General features: G+C 40.2%; 1 protein-coding gene across 2 annotated transcripts in view; it reads left to right on the top strand.

The window, feature by feature from the left end:
- The first annotated feature begins 267 nt into the window (after nucleotides 1–267).
- LOC308678516 (cytosolic phospholipase A2 epsilon-like) overlaps nucleotides 268–24821 on the top strand; it is a 28507-nt gene continuing 3953 nt past the window's right edge. The window contains exons 1-8 of one of the 2 annotated variants that reach the window (XM_081345734.1): nucleotides 268–601; nucleotides 937–1073; nucleotides 3240–3462; nucleotides 5729–5843; nucleotides 7051–7188; nucleotides 19551–19661; nucleotides 21414–21605; nucleotides 22793–22959. In XM_081345734.1, the coding sequence (XP_081201860.1) occupies nucleotides 575–601; nucleotides 937–1073; nucleotides 3240–3462; nucleotides 5729–5843; nucleotides 7051–7188; nucleotides 19551–19661; nucleotides 21414–21605; nucleotides 22793–22959 (1110 nt within the window). In that variant the 5' untranslated portion in view covers nucleotides 268–574. The remainder of the gene's footprint in view (nucleotides 602–936; nucleotides 1074–3239; nucleotides 3463–5728; nucleotides 5844–7050; nucleotides 7189–19550; nucleotides 19662–21413; nucleotides 21606–22792; nucleotides 22960–24821) is intronic. The other variant, XM_081345735.1, reaches the window with a different exon arrangement.

Here is a 24821-nt window from a genome sequence, read left to right as displayed (position 1 = left end):
GCTGTTTTTTCCATAAAAATTTCAGACAGCCATTTCAAAAATTCTCTTTCAAATAAATAATATTTAACTTTCAATTAAGTAATATTTAATTTAATAAATTATTAACAATATTTTTATCTCTAGGAGAAATCAATTGGCTTATGTGTAAAAGTAAAAGAATGGTAAGAGAAAATACTTTAATTTATTGATTGACAATGGGTCATCAAGCTAGATCTTAGCTAGATTTTCTCCATAATGATCTGTCCCTAACCTGATTTTTTGGTCTTGCAATGATTTTTGTGCATGATGTAATAATCTCTGCTGCCTCCACTATCATCTGAGGTGTTTCAGTCCTATGGTTGGATTAGGATGGAAGTGTGATTTTGCTTGAGGTTCTTTTCTGTATTAATGGTTATTATTATAGTGTCTTCCTAAATCAATCATAACAGTGATATTTTATTTCTTTCATCATGGACCATATGCAAGGCAAAAAGAGCTTGATGTACGTTTAGACTATGAACTGTGTCAAGATGAACAAGTATTTATACAGAAAAGGAAGAAAATTGTAGCAGCTGCCCTGAAAAGGGTTCTTTGCATGGACAATGATTTGCAAGATCATGAGGTATGTAAAGCATAACCACTGCAATTCAGTATGGAAAAATCAAGACTTAATTTTCGATTAATTATCTAGACCTCTGGCAAACCCAAGTATAGATGCGGGAGTTATGCAGATTTGGAAATAGGACGGAGAAGATTGATAAATGAATACATTCATAATTCACAGTATATCTAGGGTAGCAGACTTAACCATAGTTTCAAGTGGGAAACTGTGAGTATCCTAGACTAAGCCAAGTCCAAGTACTTCCAAAAATTCCTGGAAGCCTGGCACTCAGACAAATCGGCCATCGAAAGGTAAAATGAAAATTTTCACTTCTTTGGGCTTTATTTGTTGAACAGGTTCCTGTGGTGGCTATCATGGCCACAGGAGGTGGAGCTCGGGCGTTTACAGCTTTACATGGCCATTTACTTGGTCTTCAGAAACTGAATCTCTTAGACTGCCTCACATATATTTCTGGATCTTCTGGCTCTTCTTGGTAAGAATGATATATAGATAGATAGATATTCTTGCCACATATTCTGAGAAGAAGAGTTGCCTTATGGTGTAATAAATAAATAAAATAAATATGTTCATATTGGTTGTTCATATTGTACTCTTGCTAATAAACATAGTCTTTTAAATGTCACCGTAATTTTATGAGAAAATGGGACTGATGGGCAGAATTTAGAATTTATTTAAAACATTTGGAATTTATTTGAAACATTCCTGTTTAGAATTTATATTCCTATATATGTCCATCTTTTAAGCAACTAAGTGACCCTCCCCAATCAAAGGTTAAAGCAATACATAAAATTACATTAAAAATAGAAACCTAATTAGATTAAAATATGTTACATAGACCAGGGAATGCCACAGAAGGGGCATGCTTCCTAACTCCCATCCAATGGTAATATTTAAATGAAGTACCTGACCTGGTAATTTTTTTAAAAAATACAATCAAATTAAAGCAAAAATCTGTTTACTTCCTATATACAGAATAATGATGATATTAACTGCTCTGATTCAAGAAAAAATGGAATTGTGTGAGCATACATATGGGGCAGTTTTCATCCATTAAATTCACCATTGGCCTTGGGCAGGCTTCTGTTTAACAGATTGGATGGAAGTGTGATTTGGAGGAAAGGACATGATACCAGGATGAAATATCCAAATATACAGTAAATATATAAATTGCATAAGCAGGTTAGAGAGTTCTGTTCTTAATTTTGTTTCAAATTGGAATGCCTTTTGTCCAATGCAGGAATGACTAATGATAACAATAACAATAACAATAACAATACTAATAATATAAAGTTGGAAGGGACCTTGGAGATCATCTAGTCCTACCCCCTGCTCAGGCAGGAAACCCTATATCATTTCAGACAAATGGCTGTCCAGTCTCTTCTTAAAAACTTGCAGTGTTGGAGCATTCACCACTTTTGGACATAGGTTGCTCCACTGGTTAATTGTTCTAACTGTTAGGAAGCTTCTCCTTAGTTCTAGGTTGCTTCTCTCCTTGACTAGTTTCCATCCATTGCTTCTTGTCCTGCCTTCAGGTGCTTTGGAGAATAGCTTGACTCCCTCTTCTTTTAGGCAGCCCCTGAGATATTGGAACACTGCTATCATGTCACCCCTCGCCCTTCTCTTCATTAAACTAGACATACCCAATTCCAGCAGCTGTTCCCTATATGTTTTAGCCTCCAGTTCCCTAATCATCTTTGTTGCTCTTCTCTGTACTCTTTCTAGAGCATGGGTCTTCAAACTTGGCCCTTTTATGACTTGTGGACTTCAACTCCCAGAATTCCTCAGCCAGGCACACTGGCTGAGGAATTCTGGGAGTTGAAGTCCACAAGTCATAAAAGGGCCAAGTTTGAAGACCCATGTTCTAGAGTCTCAACATCTTTTTTACATTGTGGTGACCAAAGCTGGATGCAGTATTCCAAGTGTGGCCTTACCAAGGTGTTATAAAGTGGTATTAACACTTCACGTGATCTTGATTCTATCCCTCTGTTAATCACATGATGATTCCTCCAAGCTGAGTTCTTTATTCTTTCATACCTATAGATAAAATCTTGCCAAAGTGAGCACTTTAATGTATTCTGTGAACTATTAGGGAAGGGTCATCTTCATCTTCTTTCTCTCACACATAAGATCTGGACTGAGTTGCCTCTTAGTCCTCGGGAATGTATCCCCTCCCTCCTAGGGATCCACCTCCTTACTATATTCCAACACACTTTTCCTGCCTTCATGGTCTTGTCATATTTAAAAAAACATCTTTGGCAGGTTGGCAATAATTTCCCGTGATAGCTCAAAAACAGAGGATAACATTTACATGATTGAAAATTACTTTTTAAAATTTCTTTGGCTGACTTGGCAAAAATTTGTGTCTGAATTTCTTGGATAGGCTGAAGTAATTGTGGTCGGTTCTGTTTATTTTCACTTTTATTAAATATTTTTTTCTAAATATTTTCTAAAAGTATTTTGGCAGGAAAACCCTAAACATTGCAACATAATTCTTCTTGTTCTTCTTTTTTAACAGTTTCTAAATTAGCATGATGGTTAGGTGTTTAAATATTAAATTATGTTATTAAATTATGTAAACAACCCTTAATATAATTTAGGGAATTGTAACTCTCGTTATCAAGCTGCATCTTTTTTGTAGGACACTTTCAAATCTGTATGAAGAACCTGGTTGGTCACAGAAGGATCTTTTAGGACCAATTGCGGAAGCTCGCAAAAACATGTGCAAATGCAAGCTGGACTGTTTTACATTAGACCACTTAAAAGAATACTGTGACATTCTGAAGCAGCGGCAAAAGGATGGCTACAAAACCTGCATTACTGATCTCTGGGGACTTTTCATTGACCAAGCATTAGGAAATGGGGTAATAGATGTGTCTGTTTTGTTAAATGGTTCTGACGGAAGTCTGAATATACATGCTGGAAGATCAAAGCAATGCAAGCAACATCATAACAATTTGAATGTGCACTGTACTAACTTGGTATGGGGCTGAGAGTGCCTGGGCCGATCCCACCCTCAAAAGTTCACATTATGCTTATATAATCTTCAGAATCACATTTTTTTTGTTTCTAAAACTCATCAAACCCTTTTAACAAGTACAGTGAATATTAACATGCATTCATTGATATGTTCACTTTCTGCCACTTTACCCCTTAAAACTTTCCTAAAAACTCAATACCGTAGAAAAGGGAACGCTGTAGATAGCTTATCCCAGGTTACAATTAATATATAGAAAAGGGAAGAGAACTGAGAGGGATACACAAATTAATATACACTGATGTTAACTTTTTCATAACGAAGTTATGCATTTACACAAGGTCCATGTGTAATATTTTAGGGAAACTGTTTTAAGAATGAGACAAGCCAACTTTTTCTTAGCTTTTATATGACTGCAGAAATGTGATTCAGGGCAGCATATAATAAAAACAAAAACACAATAGAAACCATGCCAGGAAATCACATAAACATATATTGCAGGTGGAGCTTGTCTAACACCTTGGCCCCAGTGCCCAAGAGAACGTCCACCTTATCAAACCTTCCTAAGAGTTAAGAGAGTGACGGCTGGTTTAATCTCAGGGGAGATAATAGCAAAAGCACACCTCCCAAGTCCCATCAGATGACATTATTTTGAGGAAGTCACTGGACCATATCCCTTCTGTTGGACACCAGGCAATCTGGCAGATAAAATGGCAGATAATCACAGTGAGATGGAGAAGGAAAACCTAGTGCCTTACTTAGAACTAAGTGAATGTGGACTTCAATTTTTTCCAGTCTTTTTTCTGATGATATAATTGGGAGAAGACATATTACTAGAATTCCCCAACAATGGGGTGTTTAGGATTCAAAAGGGGCAGTTAAAATATTATCAAAAATCTATCTTCTAAGAAGTAGTTTTTAGTTATTTTTAAATGGATTCTTTTAATACCGTTAGCCCCAACTAATGGGCTAAGAGGTGAAGGTGGGTATAAGAGTCAAGTTTATTGTTTTCTTTGGCAATTTGAATATGTTAGATGGAACAGAGCCTACCATGTGGGAATGATGGGAGACAGGAGGAAGAGCCACAAACTAGACTACCATCATGTAAAAGATAGCTCAGCTAATAGAAGGGGGAGTATGGGAAGCATTTCAGAAAAGACCCTTCCATGGTTTCTAGAGAGGAGAGAAGAAGAGAAAAACTTTCAATCTTATAAGATTATGTCAACATAGCCTTACAATAGGGACTCAGTGGGTTAGGACGCTGAGCTTGTCGATGAGAAGGTCACCAGTTTGGCGGGTCGAATCCTGAGTGCCACATAGAAGAGTGAGCGCCTGTTACTCATCCCAGCTTCTGCCAACCTAGCAGTTCGAAAGCACGTAAAAAAATGCAAGTAGAAAAATAGGGACCACGACGGTGGGAAGGTAACAGCGTTCTGTGCGCCTTTGGCATCTAGTTATGCCGGCCACATGACCACGGAGACGTCCTCGGACAAGTGCTGGCTCTTTGGCTTTGAAACGGAGATGAGCACTGGCCCCTAGAGTTGGAAACGACTAGCACGCATGTGCAGGGGAACCTTTTCCTTTACCTTTAGCCTTACAATAAAAGTAGAGTTAGTCCTCATAGTTGTGCTTCTTGTATGGAACTGAAGAAGCTTCTTGGGTGAGAAGCAAAACATTTTCAAAGGAAAAAAAACAAGAAAGCCCAGTTGCCTTTTGGAAAAAGCACTTTTGGCACAACATGACCTGGATGATTGAGAATCTCCATAGACATTCTTGTCTGGACTAGCTCAAAAGGCTAACACCATGCCATTCACGGGTGATATTTTACCACATATACTCCAAGTGGTCTGAAATTCTCCCAGCAGCTTGGGTAGAGTTCCCAATAAACAAAATGTCAAAGAATTTTCTTAAAATGGTTTTCAGAGAAATTTTTGGTCAATTCTGTTCTTTTCAATGAACCCAGATGAAATGTGAAAGGGATAAACAATGTGAGAATTTGTTCTAGAAATGAATCAAATATAACAACAACAACAACAACAACCTTATTGTTATATATGAGGAGAATGAAATTAAAATTAGGATTCTTCTTCTGATTCTTTCTAGTTCCAGTAGGATTAACATTTTTGTGGTTTGTTGTTGGTTTATTTTTACAGAGATGTAGCAGCACACTTTCAGAGCAGAAGCATGCCCTGAATCATGCTCAGAATCCTCTACCAATGTATATAGTCCTCAACACCAGGGACAAATATAGCCTTCAAGAATTTAAAGGTAGCATTACCCATATTGTTGATTGTGATGCAATAATAAAAGGGGTCATTGATCTGCCCAGAAAGCCAAACATTTATTTCATTTTAATATCTACCACAGTGGTGCTGTTATTGGTCTAAACTAGAGCCAACAAAGGAATCTCAATTCCATCATATATATTATTCTTTTAAATGAATGGTGAACATTCTGCCCTGTTCCCTACTTCTTCTGCCTCTTTCCCTCTTATGAGATCTTCTGCAGGAATGAAGATGTAATGCATTGCTGTAGCTTTATCTTGCAAAACTTCAAAAAGCAAGATATCTCTTTATAACTGCGTATTAAATTGCGGGGAAAGGAAGAATATAAATTGGAGTCAGAAAACGAGGAGAAAAAGATAAATATATAAGAGTACGTGTGGAATGAGATAAATTATGGATGGACCACCCAAGTATCTATATTTTTTTTTAGTCGTTTCAGCCATAACATGGTTGTACACACATTCTCAGAACATAGGATATCTTTAATATATTGATTATTTTTCTCAGTTTGTTCCAGCCATTGGCTCATGGAAAAAGGAAGGGAATTAATGGATTTTTGGATTTTGGACAATTGCCAGTAGACATTTGAGATGCTTAGAATATCTGAGTTAATTGGGTTTGACAGTAAGGCTTTTTGGTTTTGGCAATTAAGAGAAAAGCTGTTGTGAGCATGAAGGAGCAGCAAGAGGAAATGATTAATTTTAATATCATTGTTCTCTCTAAGTTTTCAGTTACTGCAATGATAATGGACAGTAGAACTATCTGATACAAAAAAAGGACTTTGGAGAGCATCTGCAAATGTAAATCTCAACAGGAAAACATGGGACATTAATTCAAGAGCCAACATAAATACCATAGACTCTCATGTAAACTAATAGGCAGGATTGTCACCTTCGTGCTCTTATGATTTTTGATTCCTGATGACCTGATGGATTAGAGGGGAATAAAAAACAGTGTGAAGATTGATCCTGGGCACTTAATTATTGGTTCGTCTTTTCAGGGCTATTCATTATTCCATTTCTCCCCATGTATTTTTGTATACTTAGCTTGGTGAAAATACAGCCAAAAAACCCCAACTCATAAGTATTAAATTTAAAAGGCTAATTTAGTTACATTCAACCATTTGCAAAATCACACTTTGCAAAGCCAGTGTTTCATTTGAACCTGTAACTCATATGATTTTGTTGTAGAGTGGATGGAATTCACTCCTTTTGAGGTTGGATTGTTAAAATACGGGGCCTACATTCGTGCTGAAGACTATGGAAGCAAATTCTTCATGGGTCGGGTAACGAAGAAGATCCCAGAATCTCCAATCTGCTTCATGAAAGGTGCCTTTCAAGATCTTTACCCTTTTCTTTTTAAATCCCGGGACATTCAAAATGTTCCATCTCTTTCTGTGGGGGGTGAGCTCTTACCCCCCGTGGATAGGGCTCGCAACTTGGGAGTCCTCCTAGATTCACGGCTTACCCTGGAAGGTCATGTGGTGGCCGTGACTAGGGGGGCTTTCGCCCAGGTTCACCTGGTGCGCCAGTTGCGGCCCTATCTGGACCGGGATGCCCTGTGCACGGTCACTCATGCGCTCGTGACCTCTCGCCTTGACTACTGTAATGCTCTCTACATGGGGCTTCCCTTGAAGACCACTCGGAGGCTCCAACTGGTACAGAATGCGGCCGCGAGAGTTGTCTTGGGAGTTTCCCGGTACTCCCATGTTACACCTTTGCTCCGCGAGCTGCATTGGTTACCAGTTGTCTTCCGGGTGAGGTTCAAGGTCTTGGTTATGATCTTTAAGTCCCTACATGGCATGGGTCCGGGTTACCTCGGGGACCACCTGCTGCCGGCGTCAACTCCCCTCCGCCCTGTGCGTTCCCACAGAGAGGGCCTCCTCAGGGTGCCTCCGGTCAGGGAATGCCGACTGGCGGCCCCCAGGGGGAGAGCCTTCTCTGTGGGTGCCCCGGCTTTGTGGAACCAACTGCCGGTGGAGCTCCGGATGGCATCAGACCTCCGAACTTTCCGTCGTGGCCTGAAGACCCATTTATTTGAATTAGCTGGTCTGGCCTGACGGGGGATTTGGGTTTTAAATTGTTGTTTTAGAATAGTATTATTGTTTTTAACTGGGCACTGATTTAATCTTTTTTTAACTTTTGTATTGTATTGTATTGTTATTTATATATGCCCTGTGAACCGCCCTGAGTCCCTAGGGAGAAGGGCGGTATACAAATTAAATAAAACGTAAATAAAACGTAAACGTAAATATATACAACCTTCTGGAAAATAGTTTTCACAAAGCAGTCTACAACTTTCTAAAATAACATTTTGACTAATTAAAGATTAAAAATGTATTGGTGTTTCTAAACTATCCATATACATTACATGAAACAATGGCATTTATTTTCAGAAATTCTGGTTCCACATGTCTGAAAGTTGCCAAAAACAAGGATGAAAACAAAAATCAACAAAGTTGATTGTTTTAGACTGTAATCTAAAGCAAGAGGGGGGAGGGGGGACAGAGGCATATAGTCCCCTAGAGCAGTGTTTTTCAACCTTTTTTGGGCAAAGGCACACTTGTTTCATGAAAAAAATCACGAGGCACTCCACCGTTTTCCGCACCGTTGGACCTCCCCACGGTCGCTACACGAACGGTCGTAAGTCGAGGATGGCCTGTGTTCTCAAGGGGTTGGACTAGAATGACCTCCAAGGTCCCTTCCAACTACTACTTCTTCTTCTTCTTCTTCTTCTTCTTCTTCTTCTTCTTCTTCTTCTTCTTCTTCTTCTTCTTCTTCTTCTTCTTCTTCTTCTTATTCTTCTTCTTCTTCTTATTCTTATTATTATTATTATTATTATTATTATTATTATTATTATTATTATTATTATTATTATTATTATTATTATTATTATTATTAGCCTCTTTATTTTATTTTATTTTATTTTGGGGCTTTTGTTTGTTTTTGCTGTGAAGGAAAAGGAAAGCTTGCATTTCTTTTTAATTTATCTTTCTGTATTTTCTTTTTTCTCTTCTTTTCTTCCTTCCTTCCTTCCTTCCTTCCTTCCCTCCCTCTCTTTTCTTTCTTTATCTTCCTTCCTTCCTTTCTCTCTCCCACTTTCTTTCCCTCCCTCTCTCAATTTCTTGCTTTCTACTTGTTGTGGAAATTGGAAGCTACTTGCATTTCTTTTTAATTTTTCTTTCTGCATTTTTCTCCTTCATTTATTTTTTTTTCTTTCTTTCTTTCTTTCTTTCTTTCTTTCTTTCTTTCTTTCTTTCTTTCTTTCTTTCTTTCCTTCTTTCTTTCTTTTCTCTTTTTCTTTCTTTCTTTCTTTTCTCTTTCTTTCTTTCTATCTTCCTTCCTTTCTTTCCTGCCTTTCTCTCTCCCACTTTCTTTCCCTCCCTCTCTCAATTTCTTGCTTTCTACTTGTTGTGGAAACTGGAAGCTACTTGCATTTCTTTTTAATTTTTCTTCCTGCTTTTTTCCTTCCTTCCTTCCTCCCTTCCTCTCTCTCTCTCTTTCTTTTCTATTCTCCTTTTTTTTCTTTCTCCCTCCCTTTTCCCCTTCCCCCTTTCTCCTTTTTTCCCTTCCTTTTTTCTTTCTTTCTCACCTTTACCATCAAAAGCACTTCACTCCAGAGGGGGAGGGGAACCCCAAAGGTTTTTAATTGCTTTGGTCCAAAGGACATTTTATTATGCAACGTATCAAAAGGACAGGTTAAAAAAAAATCAGCCATGTAATTTTTCAGACGCAAGCGAAGCCTCCAAGAGCGAAGCGGTCAGATCCCTCTATTTCGGGCTGGGGCGAGGGGTCGCGGCGAGCAAAAAAAGCGGAGCCAGGCAGCCGACCAGGCGGGAGTCTCGCATCCTCAGCCGCGCTGGGAGTAAGGAGTAAGCGGCGCGTGCTGGGGAAGAAGAGCTTTTTCGAACGTTGCAGGCAACCAACCATGCGACAGCTCAGGCGAGCCGGGCTAGCCGCCCGTCCGTCCTCTTCCGATAAGCGAGCCGGTCGCCTCTCCCCAGCTTCTCTCTCTTCAGCAAGAGACCCTCTGAAGCCAGAGAAGGGGGCGGAGCTACGCTGCCGTGGAGCCCTGGTGCCTAGAGAGGTCGAGCCCACTTCTTTTCCCGGGCTTTTGCTTCCAGCGAAGTAGGGTCGTCAGCTTAGCCAAAGCTCCGGTGCCCAGCGCTCCCCGCCAGAGAGTCTTGGAGCGCCGCTCCGCCCACGGCTGTTCCTCCTCCTCCTCCTCCTCCTCCTCCTCCTCCTCCTCCTCCTCCTCCTCCTCTCACCGCTGTCTCCTAGGTCAGTGTTTTTTCAATTTTTCCCACGGCACACCAGGCAACATCTGGTTGAAAAACACTGCCCTAGAGAACATAGGATAATTCAAGGGAGTCACAGGAGAAAAACATGGAACGGGGGGGGGGGCACATTTTGAGGAGACACAGAAAAGCAAAAACCTATATTGCTTTCTTGCTTTGTTGCTCAATCAATCAATCAATCAATCAATTTTGATAGCTGCCCATCTAAGTCAATGACTCTTGACAGCTTACAATTATTACAAACATGTCTTGCTGATGCCTGAAAACACACCAGTTATTTTCCCATGCCCATATCCAGCCATGGCACCTGGACAGGTGGAACACAGAAGGAAAACAAGGTCAGAAGGGGGCCACAAGCAAGATAAGGTTGAGGAAGACTGCTGCAAAGCATTTTCAGTTTCTTCCAATGTTGTACCATAAATGTGACAAGTTGGCACTGTCGTTGGTGGTTGTGAACAACAACAGATCACACTCAATAGTACAATAGCATCCTGCTTAAGGCAGTTCTGTATGGGTGCATTCCTTTTGTCCTTTTAATATGCTAACTTGTAACTTTTAACTGCTAAGCTTGTAAGCCGCCCTGAGTCTTCGGAGAAGGGCGGGATATAAATGGAATAAAAATAAAAAATAAAAATAAAAATATGCTTTTAGGGAGAAAACATGAATGAACAGAAAATAACTTTCTTTTCCCTTGAGTCTGTCATTTTCAACTGTGATAAAGATAAGTAAAGACTGCCTCCTTGTGGCAGTTAGGCTAGAATCTAAATTAGTCACAGGGCTGATTCACATAGTTTTAGGTACTATTTGCATCTGCTCAAGTACAGGCTACTGATTATTACTAGAGGCACCCCGTATCATCCTCTACTTCAGGGCTTTTCAACTTTTTCACTTATTGTACCACATTTAGGATATGGCAACATCCGAGTACCACCAGTCGCCTAGCAAGGTGTCAAAAACTTGACCAAAAAAAAGGGAAAAAAGTGAGTACAGGTAGTCCTCGACTTACAACAGTTCGCTTAGTGACAGTTCGAAGTTACAATGGCACTGAAAAAAGTCCCCCCAAGCCACAGCCGAGCAAGACACCTGCCTGCCTGCCCAGCGGCGCTCTTCCTCCTGTCCGAGGTTTTCATTGTTGTGAGCATTTCTGTTGAGGATTGGCAGCAGGGGTGGGGTGGGGGGATGTTTGGTTTTTATTTTCCTCCCTCTGCTGGGTGGTTGCAGCAGGTTTTGGTCACTTCACTTGATCCTGGGACACTGTGACTGTCATAAATATGAATCAGTTGCCAAGCATCTGAATGTAAATCACAAGACCCTGGAGAGGCTGCAACATTCCAGCTGATCAGTGCTTCTTCTAGGCTTAGCAGAAGCACTAGGATCAGTGCTGAGCTCCAGCTGGAGCCTGCCGTTGATCCTGGCGTTTCCGCTGAGCCCTGACAGCCCTGCAGCTCCTGCTGTCTCTTGCTCAGGCTGCCACCGGTTCAGCTCATTCCCCTCCCCCACTACCACTTTTCTAGGATGGTTGCGTACCACCTGCCAGGTGCCAATGTACCACAGGTGGTACCCGTACCACTGGTTGAAAAGCCCTGCTCTACTTTTATTCAGCCCATAGGAAGGCAACCTCCACCCATTATTTTTCTCATTTGTGGCTGCTTATGCAGTGTTGTCTTGTTCATCCACAATGCTTCACTTCAGCACCTGCACTCCGACGCTGGCTATTGTGCTCTGGAATAGCTCCTCTTCTCTGAACATTCGTTCATGGCTGTTAAATAGCGGGTTCTTTGGCGCAGGAATGACGACGCATAGCTGAGTACAAGGTAACTCATAGTTTATTTCGTGCAGAAACTGTACTGGGGAAAAGGCTGCAGCTAGCTGCAATATATAGTCTAGCCCCTAGGTGGCAGCCAATAGGTTTGAACCAAACATTGCCACCTGGAGATAGCCAATTGCAGCACAGGAGACTTGTAGTCTGGGTTGCTGGAGAGCCATTAGCTGCTCCAGCAACCCACGTGGTTTTCTTCAAGAGCCCAGTACATAACACCCCTCCCCTCTTAGAACAGACCATAATAACACCCATTAGTCTCAACAATTGTCAAGACTCATTATCCAAACACACTAAAGTAAAAGTGATAACAATAATAAAAGTAAAAACACAATGTAGGTTACAATGTTATTAAACAACGTCTCAATGAATAGGCTTCAAAAATGGCACTTTTAGATAGTTACATCATAACACTAGTTTCTGTCGTGTAGTGGCAACAGGAATTACAACAATATATGTATAGCTCTTTATTTTACAACTTAATCTGCAAGATATGAAGGAGGCTTGTGGGCCCTAGAGGAACATTTCGGAGTTCCCATCACTTTGTGGTCTACCAGCTCACCCAGTGGGCTGGGTAGACTTGTGTCCTTTTGTGCTCCTGAGTCAAGGGGATTTGATGCACTCTGGCTGGCCTCTCCAGGTTGGCCCACCCCAGAGTCAGACTGTTTGGCAGAGTGGGCACAGTGGTTGTTGAAGTTCGGATGGCTTGCTCCTTCAGGGGAACCATATTGCACTCCAGAGCTCCCCAGTTCTTCCTCCGGTTCGACTTCAGTTAAGAAGGAAAAGTCCTGATGTGAGGACTGGCTTGGCCACAAGTTTGAGGACCTTGAGAGGGACTTATGACACAGTCCTCACTTAGTGGCCATTCTGGAAACCATTTCCTGAGCTGATCAATGTGTTGTCTGACAACTCCCCCTCCCTCCAACCCCACTTTATAAGATAGGGGTCCGGATGCCTTGGTAATTTGACCTCACCATGCGTTCAGCTTGACCATTAGAAGATGGATGAAAAGGCACAGACGTTGCATGTCTGATGAGATTAGCTCTAAGGAAGGCCTGAAATTCAGCAGCAGTGAATTGGGCCCCATTGTCTGAAACTAAGACATCTGTCAACCCATGTGTGGCAAAGAGTTTTCTCAGCACCTGTATGGTCCTAGCAGTAGTCATGTTAGGAACTGGAATTACTTCCAGCCATTTTGAGTGGCTATCCACTACTATAAGGAAGAGCTGTCCCTGAAAGGGCCAGCGTAGTCTATGTGAACCCTAGACCAGGGAGTGTGCATTTCCTCCCACCTGTGAACTGGAGCCTGTGGCATTTCAGACCTAGATTGCTGGCATGTATAACAACCATGGATTTGAGCCTCAATGGCCTTATCAAGGCCAGGCCACCAGAGGTAGCTTCTAGTTAAAGCTTTCATTCTGACAATGCCTTGATGGCCTTCATGTAATGATTGTAAAATCCTGTCTCTTAGGGACGTGGGAATTATGACTCTGTTCCCCTATAAAATGCACCCTTTATGGGCAGATAACTCATGCCTCCTGACAAAATAGCTCTGAAATTCTGAGCCTGGACTTTTATCCAACCAGCCCATGTATACCCATGACAACACTCTACTAAGTATTTTATCTGTGGCAGTTTCAGCAGCAATGTCCCCTGCATTGAGGGGAAATTCAGGTATGTCCTGTATGGACAATATTCTAGCAGCTGGAGCCGGATCAGGATCCATTAGTGCTGGTGGTAGTCTGCTGAGGCCATCAGCATGGCCCATTTCCTTGCCCGGTTTGTGAATTAATTTAAAATTGTATGCAGATAGGAAAATAGACCATCTCAGCATTCTTGGAGATAGTATGTGGGGGGTTTGTTTGTCTGTTGTGAAAAGTCCCAACAGAGGTTTGTGGTCAGTGTATACCGTGAAATCCCTGCCATATAAATAGTCATGGAATTTTTTTATCCCAGCAACAATAGCCAGGGCCTCTTTGTCAATCTGAGCATAGTTGTGCTCAACAGAGGATAATGTCCTTGAGTAAAATGCAATAGGAACCTGTTTCCCATTTTTCTCTATGTGACTTAAAACTGCCCCCACCCCATAGATGCATCACATGCAAGACATACAGGTTTAGACTCTTTGTAGTAAGTTACAGTGGACTTTTCTGACAATAGTGCTTTTAAGTCCTGGAAACTTTTTTCTTTAAGTTAGTCCATTTCCATGGAGCTTTCTTATCTAGAAGCCTGTGGAGGGGCTCTGCTATTGCTGCCTTATGAGGTAGAAATGTGTGATAGAAGTTTAGGAGGCCCAAGAATGCTTGTAGCTCTCCTTTTGAGTTGGGCCTAGGAGCCATTTTAATGGTCTTCACTTTAGAATCAGCGGGGTGAATGCTGTTAGCATCAATTTGGAAACCCAGGAATTCTGTTGAAGAAACCCCAATACTACACTTGTTAGTTTTTTATTTGAGGTCTGCTTCGCGAAGTCTCTGCAAGACAGCCCTGAGCCTATTGGCCAACACTTCTGGGGATTCCCCTGCAATAAGAACATCATCAAAATAAGGGCAGACACCCTGAATACCCTTGAGTGTACACTCCATGATTCCCTGAAAAATACCCGGTGCAACACTGACTCCAAACTGTAAGCGTTTAACTTTGAAAGCCCCCCTGTGAGTCACGATTGTTTGAGCCGTGGCTGTGGCCTCATCAACCGGCAATTGCTGATAGACCTGTGCTAAATCAAGTTTAGCAAAAATAGTACCCTCTTGCAAGGAGGCTAAAATATGATTGATCACTGGGACCCGATAAGCGTGTTGCTTGAGGGCTTTATTTAGAGTGCATTTATAGTCAGCACAAATGTGAATTTCCCCATTGGCTTTAAGTGGGGTGACTATAGGAGTTTCCCACTCCCCACCATCAACAGGCTGTAACATACCCTGTTTTACAAGCTTATAGATTTTGGAATCAATGTTATGTTTTAAGGCAAAGGGGACTCTATGAGGCTTAACCCTGATTGGAACTACACTGGGATCTAACTTAAATGAGATAGGTGGGCCTGAGTATGTGCCTAGGGTTGAATCGAAAACATCCACATATTCCTCGCATACTGACGCAAGGTCTACAGTTTGTGTTTATGCCAGTAATCTGAATACCTAAGGCATCAAACCAATCGAGTCCAATGAGACTCATTCTCCAGCCCCCTACTACTATTACATCTAGGTGCCCCAAAAACCCTTTAAACTTTACCAACAAAGTGGCTTCTCCCATGACTTTAACATGAGCATTTTGAAAATCCATTAGGATTATATCTGAGGGTCTTAGTTTGGCCCAATTGTTACTGCGCCTACACACGAAGTTAAAAGTGTCTTGAGAAATAATTGAAACTGCAGAGCCAGAGTCCAATTCCATCTTACATGGAACTCCTTGTAGCTCTCATGAGCTTAAATTTGGGCTTGAGGGGGCGTCAAGCCCTGGTGCGGCATACGCTTCTACAGCTTCTGAAAAAACCCACACTAACTGGACCCTGGGCCCCAGTACTACCTCTCCTAGTCAGTTCTTCCGACTGGTATTTGGGTGGACGGTCTCTCTGGTGGGCTCTGCAAACCACTGCTATGTGGCCTGTCCTTCCGCAAGCTCTGCACGTAGCTGATCGAAATCTGCAGTTGGCGTGAAAATGGTTGCCGCTGCACCCCTTACATCTCGGTAAGAGAACTGCCTTGTAACTATCCTCTCGCTGCTGGCTGTTGCGGTGTTGCGCATTGGATTGCTTTTGGAGTCAGTTGATTTCAGGTTCTTCTTCCTTGGAAGATTCTTCAGTGCGTTTGGTGTCCTCACAGTGGACCGTTTCTTCAAACTTTGTCACTTTGGCGGGCTGCACTGTTTGAACTGCACACCCGGCAGCTTCGTCGGCCATCACCTCATCTTGTGCTTCAGAAAACGTTAAATTTGGCCTAGCAAAGAGTCTCTGCTGAAGTGTTCTGTCCCATAGGCCGCAGATGAGCCTATCTTGTAGTTGCTCTTCTAAATTTGAAAATTTGCAAAGGCGTGCGGCCTGCCTCACGCCCGCTATGAACTCTGAAGCTGATTCACCTGGTTGCTGCACTCTTTGGTCGAACTTGAATTGCCAAGCCATTTCAGACATCTTAGGTTGGAAATGTTCAGTTAGCTTCTTTTTGAGGTCTGCGTAGAGACTGCTTCGATCGGTGTCAGCGTGAAAAGGTTCTCGGCCAAATCAAAGGTTGCTGGGCCGCACATGCAGAGTAGCGTTGTGGCCTTCAGTCCTTCTTCCGCGATCTGATTGGCCCTGAGGTAGTTTTCTACTTGTGATAGATATGATGGCCATTCCTCCGGGTGTTTCATGTCAAATTCTCTCAGCTTCCCGACCTTCAACATTCTTTTGCTGGTTCCTGCATTCTTCCGGATCCTGCTCCAGGCTCAGGGAATGAGTCCACTGAGCATGAGGTCACTAGAGTAGCTAGCTAGCTGACCTTGGGGGGGAATGCCTTTTCCCTCTGGCGTGCGCTGCCTTTCCCTTGTAGACTTCAACTCTTAATCGGTGAAGCAGGATCCCACCTTCGTCGCCACTGTTAAATAGCGGGTTCTTTGGCGCAGGAATGACGACGCATAGCTGAGTACAAGGTAACTCATAGTTTATTTCATGCAGAAACTGTACTGGGGAAAAGGCTGCAGCTAGCTGCAATATATAGTCTAGCCCCTAGGCAGCAGCCAATAGGTTTGAACCAACCATTGCCACCTGGAGATAGCCAATTGCAGCACAGGAGACTTGTAGTCTGGGTTGCTGGAGAGCCGTTAGCTGCTCCAGCAACCCACATGGTATTCTTCAAGAGCCCAGTACATAACAATGGCCTTTTTTTTTTACAAATTCAGCAGCAAACAGTAAAATCTGGACTTTCTTCCCTGTCCTTTTCCTTCTGCCAGGTTCATTGATGGACCTATGACAGTGCACTTTTTAAAAATTCACCTTGGTTTCAGATGAAATTGACAAGAATTCTGCTACTTTCCCATTCAAGCCTAAGTGATAGGAAAAAAATGGTAAAAACTGAAATTTTCTCTTTCCTCCACTTTTATTAATTCAGAGAAAGTAAGGAAGCAGGAAAATCCTCCAATCAGGAACTCTGGTAAATATGCTCTGGACAAAAGACCAGGCCAGCACAGTGACCAAAATGAAGGAAGGGGTTTAAAACCAGAAAGGGATTTCTTAAGCCAACTTTATTTCCGGCAGATCTAGAAAGAGTGCAGAGAAGACTAATAAAAATGTTTAGGAGAGTGGAGGCTAAAACACATGAAGAACAGTTGCAGAAATTGGGTATGTCCAGTTTAATGAAAAGAAAGACTAGGAGTGACATGATAGCAGTGTTCCAATATCTAAAGAGCTGCCACAAAGAAAAGGGGATCAATCTATTAATCACCAATTAATCAGTGGAATGGTTTGCATCCAGAAGTTGCGGTTTGCCTGAAGTGTTATAGGATTTCCTGCCTGAGCTGGGAGTTGGACTAGAAGACCTCCAAGGCCCCTCCAACTCTATTATTCTGTTATTCTGTTATGCCAGGGCAACAAGCAGCTAAAGGCTGCATTGTGGAAAAGCCCACTCCATCATCGTTTCAGTCAGAGACCATTGTACTCAGCATGAGCATAAATAAAAGAACATTAGTACAGTGGTATAAACATAAATGTTATCAAAATGTACTGCTTAAAACTCACCCAGTTATTTCCCTTTTATATCCTTTATCAAAGCATATATTCCCCTTATTCTTGAGTAAAATTTCCTCACCTTATTTGTAAATTCTTTTGATCAGATAGGAAAAACAATGGCAGTGTATGTGGGGTATGTGTGTGTGTGTGTTGTTCCATTAACAAATCTCTTCCTTAAAAATAATGTATCTTTTTTGAAAGCCTGTGTACCAAGGGATAAAGCCAGGGCTACTCATTAAAATATTGTGGAGCAGGTGGCTGCTAGTGAATAGCGCTGGGAGAAAGAAATTAACAGAAATTGAAAAGTTTGGAAACTACCGTTTTCCCCCCAATGCCTGTAAATAGACTTGTACATAGTAAAAGAAATTCCCCGTCATCTCTGTTTCTGTGAAGCAATTGTCCTCCTTTAAAGACACACCCACACTGAGGTATGAAAGAGCCTGAGGCCCTGCTATGAAAGCATCTAAAAGATTCTCTAGTTTAGAGCTGTTCTGTTTTTTTTAAACTTTCTCCTTAAAATTTTTGATTTTGCTGAAGATTTAAAAATTGACTTCATGAACCAACAATACTGAAGATTCACGCAGAGGAACATATTTCTTCTATTGCTCTGATTATTAATATGGGTTATGCTGCTCTGGGCAGTTCCACAATGGTTTTAGCATTATCAATATTTTAATTACTACTGTATGTATGCTGTTGGATACTTTCAGTTCAGAAAGTCAGGCTGATGTAATGGTTAAGACACCAGGTTAGAATCCACGAGACTGTGAGTTTTGGCACGAAGCCAACTGGGTGACCCGGGGTCAGCCACTCTCTCTCATCTCTAGGAAAGAGGCAATGGCAAACCACCATTTTCTTTTGCCAAAAAAACTGAAGAGACTTCTCCAAGGGATTTGCCGGGAGCCAGTAATGACTCAAAGGCACAACATTTTTAGTTCATTACTAAAATCAACTAAATGGATGATCAGGCTGTTCTTGAAAACTACCATGAGAAAAAGGCTGAGACATTTTTATTGGCTCCCAAATCTCTTGAAAAAATTCTTTGATTCCTCTTAAATCAGAATAATATATTACTAATGTCCAATGGTAGTTACATTCTATTTTATGGAAGCTTATACTTTAATTGATATGAATGTCTGAGATCCCGCAAACCTCTGATTTTGGCTTCATTCCTGCTTTGCACAAGCACTAATGTAGTTCCATTTTTTTCAAAAAGATATACAGTGAACTAGTGCTGAGACCTTTCCTCTAAAAAGTCTATGTTTTATTGCTGAACAATTCCAATACAATTTTTTAATATATATGCATGTATGTTTTTTATGTTTTAATAATTATTTGTGAGGAAGATGGGCAGTTTCTAAATTTGATAAATAAATCAAAGTAAATAAATCTTCTTATTCAACAATACGAATTGTTTCACAGACCTCCAACAGCTGATGTTTAAATTGTTAAAAATCATTCAAAATTGCCTCTCTGGGGACCAGGGGGGGCAACATTCTTATGGATGTTTGGGGATCTGAGGTGGAAGTTTGCTCTGTCCGCCTTAGAGAGCGAGACATTTTCATGAGAGCCACAAGACTGCAGTCTTAACATTCAATTAGAACTATTTGGAAAACAGACCTTTTGATGTATACCAGAGGTCACCAACCTTTTGAGCACCAGGGACCAGTTGTGCAGAGAGAGATTTTTCTGCGGACCAGAGGGGACATGGTTTCATGTACTGCCTGCATCCTGCAGATGGGGCTTTGCTTGTTTGCATTGACTGGTTTCTGGCATGTCGCAGCCTGGTGCTGGTCCACGGACCAGGAGTTGGGGACCCTTGATGTATACAGTTCAGAACTATAATAGAATATCTTACTAACTCTTGATCTTTCTTTAGGTATGTGGAGTAATGTGTTTTCCTACAACCTCTTGGATGCCTGGCATGGAATTGAGAGTTCAGAAGATAGTTTTTGGTACAGCCATATCCAAGACAAAATAAAGCAAATAGGTTAGTAAAATACTACTCACTTTAAATTTGATTATGGATTTTAATTATTTAGTTTATACAATAACTTTCTAGTCCTGAGTATCAATTCTAGTGATAAAATCCTGGGTGTAGATTTCCATTAAGTGAATTCAAAGCAGCTATACTATTGTAAAAAAGTTAATTTTAAAATGTAATGAAAAAGACCAGAGATTGAGAAACACTACTATAGAATAATGACAAATAATGACAAATGAAAAATAATGGATTTAAGCTAGCAATTAAAGATTAATAAACATGCTGTAACCTCCTTCTTCATCTGACCAGATTCTAATCTCAGAATTGCATTAGATATGCATTTTGGAACTTGGAACACCATTCCTATAAACTTAGTTTGGATAGTTTCCCTCTATGTATTGTTTAGAAAGGAGCCTAGATGTGAAACATGGAACAAATGAGCCAGTGATTTGGCTGTGAATAATTTGAGAAGTGTAAGGGATATGTTCTCCACCTCTTGTGCAGAAGAATCTTAAGACAGCTGAAGAAGGATTTTTTTTTGAGTCTGTGCATCCTCTATGTTGACGTGTGAGTTCCATGTACAGGAATTTGAGTTTTAAAAGGCAATCTAAATATTTGAAAAGTCTCACCTGCTCAAGCTTTGCCCTTCTATTGCTTAGTGAAGCTTACTGAATATTTTTTTTTAGCAAAGACCATTATTTTGGTCTTCTGGAAGTTTAGAACAAGGTGATGTTCATTGCAGTAGCACACAAGGCTTTTGAGTGTGCACCAAAAACCAATGGGGGTCCTTGAAATGATGGCTATGTCATCTGCATAAAGCAGAAGTAGAACATGCATTTCTGTTATTCCAAGCAGATGGAAGTTTGGATCAAAAGTTCTTTTGCTAATTAGTTGGTTGACCCATAAAAGAGAGAGAGAGAGAGAGCATCCATGCCTGACTCTACTGTGCACAGAGATTGTCTGAAATTAGACTCTTGTAGATTGAATCTTACTTTGATTCACAAGAATAGTGTCTTGATACAATTCATGGATTAGGAACAATAGCATCATGATGTCCAGTCCCCTTAGTTGATGTCCAGTCCCCTTAGTTTTTCCCATAGAAAGGATCTTGAGCTTGAGTCCAATGCTGACTTGAAGATGGCAAAAGCCACATACAGAGAAACACAAAATTGTCTACTGTATTTATCAATCAGTACAATAAATATAATTATACAAGTCTAATATCAACTAGCCAGCTCTGTATCATGCCTGATTACACCCAAAAAAGCTTCATTCACCAACCATGTGGACAACTGCAGGAGTTTTATTCCACACACAGTCAGAGAATAGCCTACCTATTATATTAATTATGTATATTTATATGTATACAGTATATGTGTATATATGAATATACATACACACATACAGGCACACAATCTCTCCCTTCTTCCCTCCCTCTCCCCTCTCATATAGGGTATACCAAAAGTTGAGATCCATAGGCCAATCACAATATGTTTTACTCTTTTTTTCACAGAAACTGCTACTGAATTCAGAATTGTTCAAAAGTCAAGCAACAAGAGTGTTTAGAAGAAAATGGAAACCAATTCAAAACATTTTTAATATACAGAAATGCATATAATAAATGTTCTATGGGGCTTGGCTTTTGGTACACTTTGAAGTGATATAATCAATGATGAAAATTTTGCAATATACATTAGTCTATCTTTTCCTCTTAGTCCTTGCTCCTCTAAACTAACCCATGTATCTTCTGTTCTTCAGAGGAAAAACCACCTCTCCCACCAGTAGCTGAAGCAGTGAAAACTTATCTGGTCACGCCTAGACATAAGATTATGAAGATAATTCGTGAAGTCTTAACAGAGCGTGTATTAACCTCAGAGGTCTACAATTTCTTAAATGGATTCCAATTAAATAATGGATATCTAGAGAATAAACATTTTTATATATGGAAAGGTACATGGTAAACGCTAAGAAAATTTGTATCAGTTTGTTCATTAACGTGATGGTTGACTTGATTTTTTTTAAAAATGCAAGTGTTTATGTTAAAATATAGTTACTAAACTGTCTAAAATTGGACATATCTCTCCCCTGAAAATAGCAATTGTCAAATAAACTACAATGGTTGGATTCTTCAAGCCAAATGAACTACATTAATAGCTTTGCACAATATGTGAACTTAGCAACTAAAATGAAGCATTTGAATTCCAAAGTAACAAAGAGTCGAATAAGTTCACAATCTGGCTCAGATATGTTACTGGAATGTGATTTGGATAATTCTAATTCCACAATATATTAAATAAACAATAAAATAATATTGCTAAGGGTATTTGCAAGAACTGAAGAATATCACATACCAATGGGTAAGATTTCTAAGGAGTATGAAAGTATAGTTCTAGATGGAGAATAATTTAACAAAATATTCTTTTTCACATTTATCGTATACCACAGGGAATGTTTTTAAAAATTGGTAGTTAACTTTATTATGTTGAAAGTATAATGTGGGCGATATTGATTTGTCTGCTTTTGCCCATTTTTGTTTAATTTCCATGTATTTATTAATATGGTATTACAAATATGAATATAGTTTAAATCTGAATTCCTGAGATGTATTCACTTTATGTGCTGCCGATCTCTCAATATTATGGAAATACAGCTCATGTAGTCAAGGTTTAATGATGGGTGCAAAAAATAGACTCCATGAAGCGTGTGTTTTGTTGTTCTCTTTATTTTCTGTTTTTAGTTCCCCTACCCCCTTTTTTCAATCTTTTTCTTTCTCTTCTGTTCTTTCATTTATTAAAGCAAATATACCAGCAGTGAATCAATTACTTCCTTGTTTCATACTAGATGGTCCTCAGTTGCTACCTCATTCTTGTTCCACACTGGCAATTTTCAGGGCAACAGGTGCCTTCAAAAGAACATTTAGTTATAGAGACAGGTTTCCTTTGGATCAGATATAAATGGATAATAAGCTGTTTCAACTAACATTCCATACTTCACAAGATATGGTTTATGAATGCGGAAATGTGATATGAATGTGGTGAAGTTGAATACACACACACACAAACACACACACTTAAATCAAGATGCAGCAAACTACTTTTTGAAGCTATGAGCTGCTAATGAAAATGCTTGCCTTTCAGATACTGTACTGGACACTTTTCCTAACCAGCTAATGACTCCATTGGAATATCTGAGCCTTGTGGATACAGCTGCCTTTATAGATACCAGTTACGCACCACTGATGAAGCCAGAGAGAAAAGTGGATGTCATTATACATTTGAATTATTCTACAGGCTCACAAACAGCAGTGAGATGATTTACAATTAAGTGTGTTTTTGTTGAATTAGTTTGTGTCTTACATTTACAGGATTCTACAGAAAAGAACTCTGAGAATTCAGAGTTGTGCATGTCTATACATGTGTTTTTGTTTGGTATGAGAATTCTAGCATTAAATGGGCTTAAAATAATGATGCCATTCCCTCTGGGGACAAACATACACAACTGCATTTTCACTCATAATAAACACTGTTATTGTAGTACTGGCAACAAGAAAACCTTCTTTAAAAGTCTTGGAGATTATTTGTGGAGATCACAAAACTGGGTAGAAGAGGCTTTGCCCTTACCTCCATATCTTCTTTCCTCAGTCTGTCTAGCCAAAGATTTTGGTAAAGTGATTAACAGTCTAGAGTTCAAATTAGCAGGGACGTTTACTGTTGATGTCAATAGCTAATCCCAGTGTATAGTGCAAGTTCCAAATATATAGCTTTTTACAGGGGGAAGACCTCCAAGGTCACTTCCAACTCTGTTATTCTATTCTATTCTATTCTGTTCTATTCTATTCTATTCTATTCTATTCTATTCTATTCTATTCTATTCTATTCTATTCTATTCTATTCTATTCTATTCTATCCTATTCTATCCTATCCTATCCTATCCTATCCTATCCTATCCTATCCTATCCTATCCTATCCTATCCTATCCTATCCTATCCTATTCTATTCTATTCTATTCTATTCTATTCTATTCTATTCTATTCTATTCTATTCTATTCTATTCTATTCTTTATTGATGGTCAATTTTAAGGGAGCAAAATACAAGGCATTGTCAAATCCAGTGAAAAGATCAAAGTCTCTTGGGAAGCTATTATGGCTTGAAGGCACTGCATGGAGCACACAAAGTTGGGAAATTATAGGAAGTTGTACCAGTGCCACCCTATACTTAAGTATATCTTAAATGCAAGAAATCCTGAGACTCCATCTACCCACAGCCAGTACTGATCAGTTCTGATTACAAGATTCAGGTTATTCAGGAACAATAATCTACTTCTGGGTAGATATCAAGCCTAAACATCCCAAGAAAAGAAACATTCTTCCATTTTTGCCTAAAGGGGCCAATGAAGTTCTCCCATGCATGACTTCAATGTATGAAAAGCAAACTGAACATTGTAAGGAGCAAATTCAGAATCCAGTCTAAATCAAGACACAGATAATTTTCACGGATAGGCTTTAATGGTATGTGGGAATCATATAGACAAGATGCAGACATAGACAAGAGTCTGTTAATTGCAATAACAGGATTAGCTTACAATAAAGTAGAATTAGCTCTTCTGATCTTATTTCTTGTCTGGTCTATGTCGTGAAGCTAACATCAATCTTGCAAGCCTTTAAAATACTTCTTTTCCTCATTCCCTTTCCAGCTCCAAAACTAGGAGGACCTCTTCTGAGCCACTTGCTCTTCCCACATTCCTGCTGTAGGCTAAGCTACCTTTTAGCCAACTGTTTCCTCGGTTGTGTCTTGTTGCCATATCTCCCAAGGCCATCTCATATACCATTATACAGGCTCAGTGGATGTTGATTTACCCAGCCACATTCTTTGTGCACAGATAAGTTGAATTGTGTGCCAAGAGAGATCATCCTTAACTAATAGATCCCTATAAAATCTTCTAATCTTCAGTCCTAGAGGAGATCAACCCTGACTGCTCTTTAGAAGGCCAGATTCTGAAGTTGAAACTCAAATACTTTGGCCACCTAATGAGAAGGAAGGACCCACTGGAGAAGAGCCTAATGCTGGGAAAGGTTGAGGGCAATAGAAGAAGGGGACGACAGAGAATGAGGTGGCTGGATGGAGTCTACTGAAGCAGTAGGCATGGACTCCAGAAGATGGTAGAGG

Source organism: Vipera berus (assembly GCF_964194415.1).
Source record: "Vipera berus genome assembly, chromosome: 1".
Taxonomy (NCBI): Eukaryota; Metazoa; Chordata; class Lepidosauria; order Squamata; family Viperidae; genus Vipera; species Vipera berus.
Note: the sequence above shows the minus strand (reverse complement) of the source record. Positions and strands in the feature narration are given on the sequence as shown.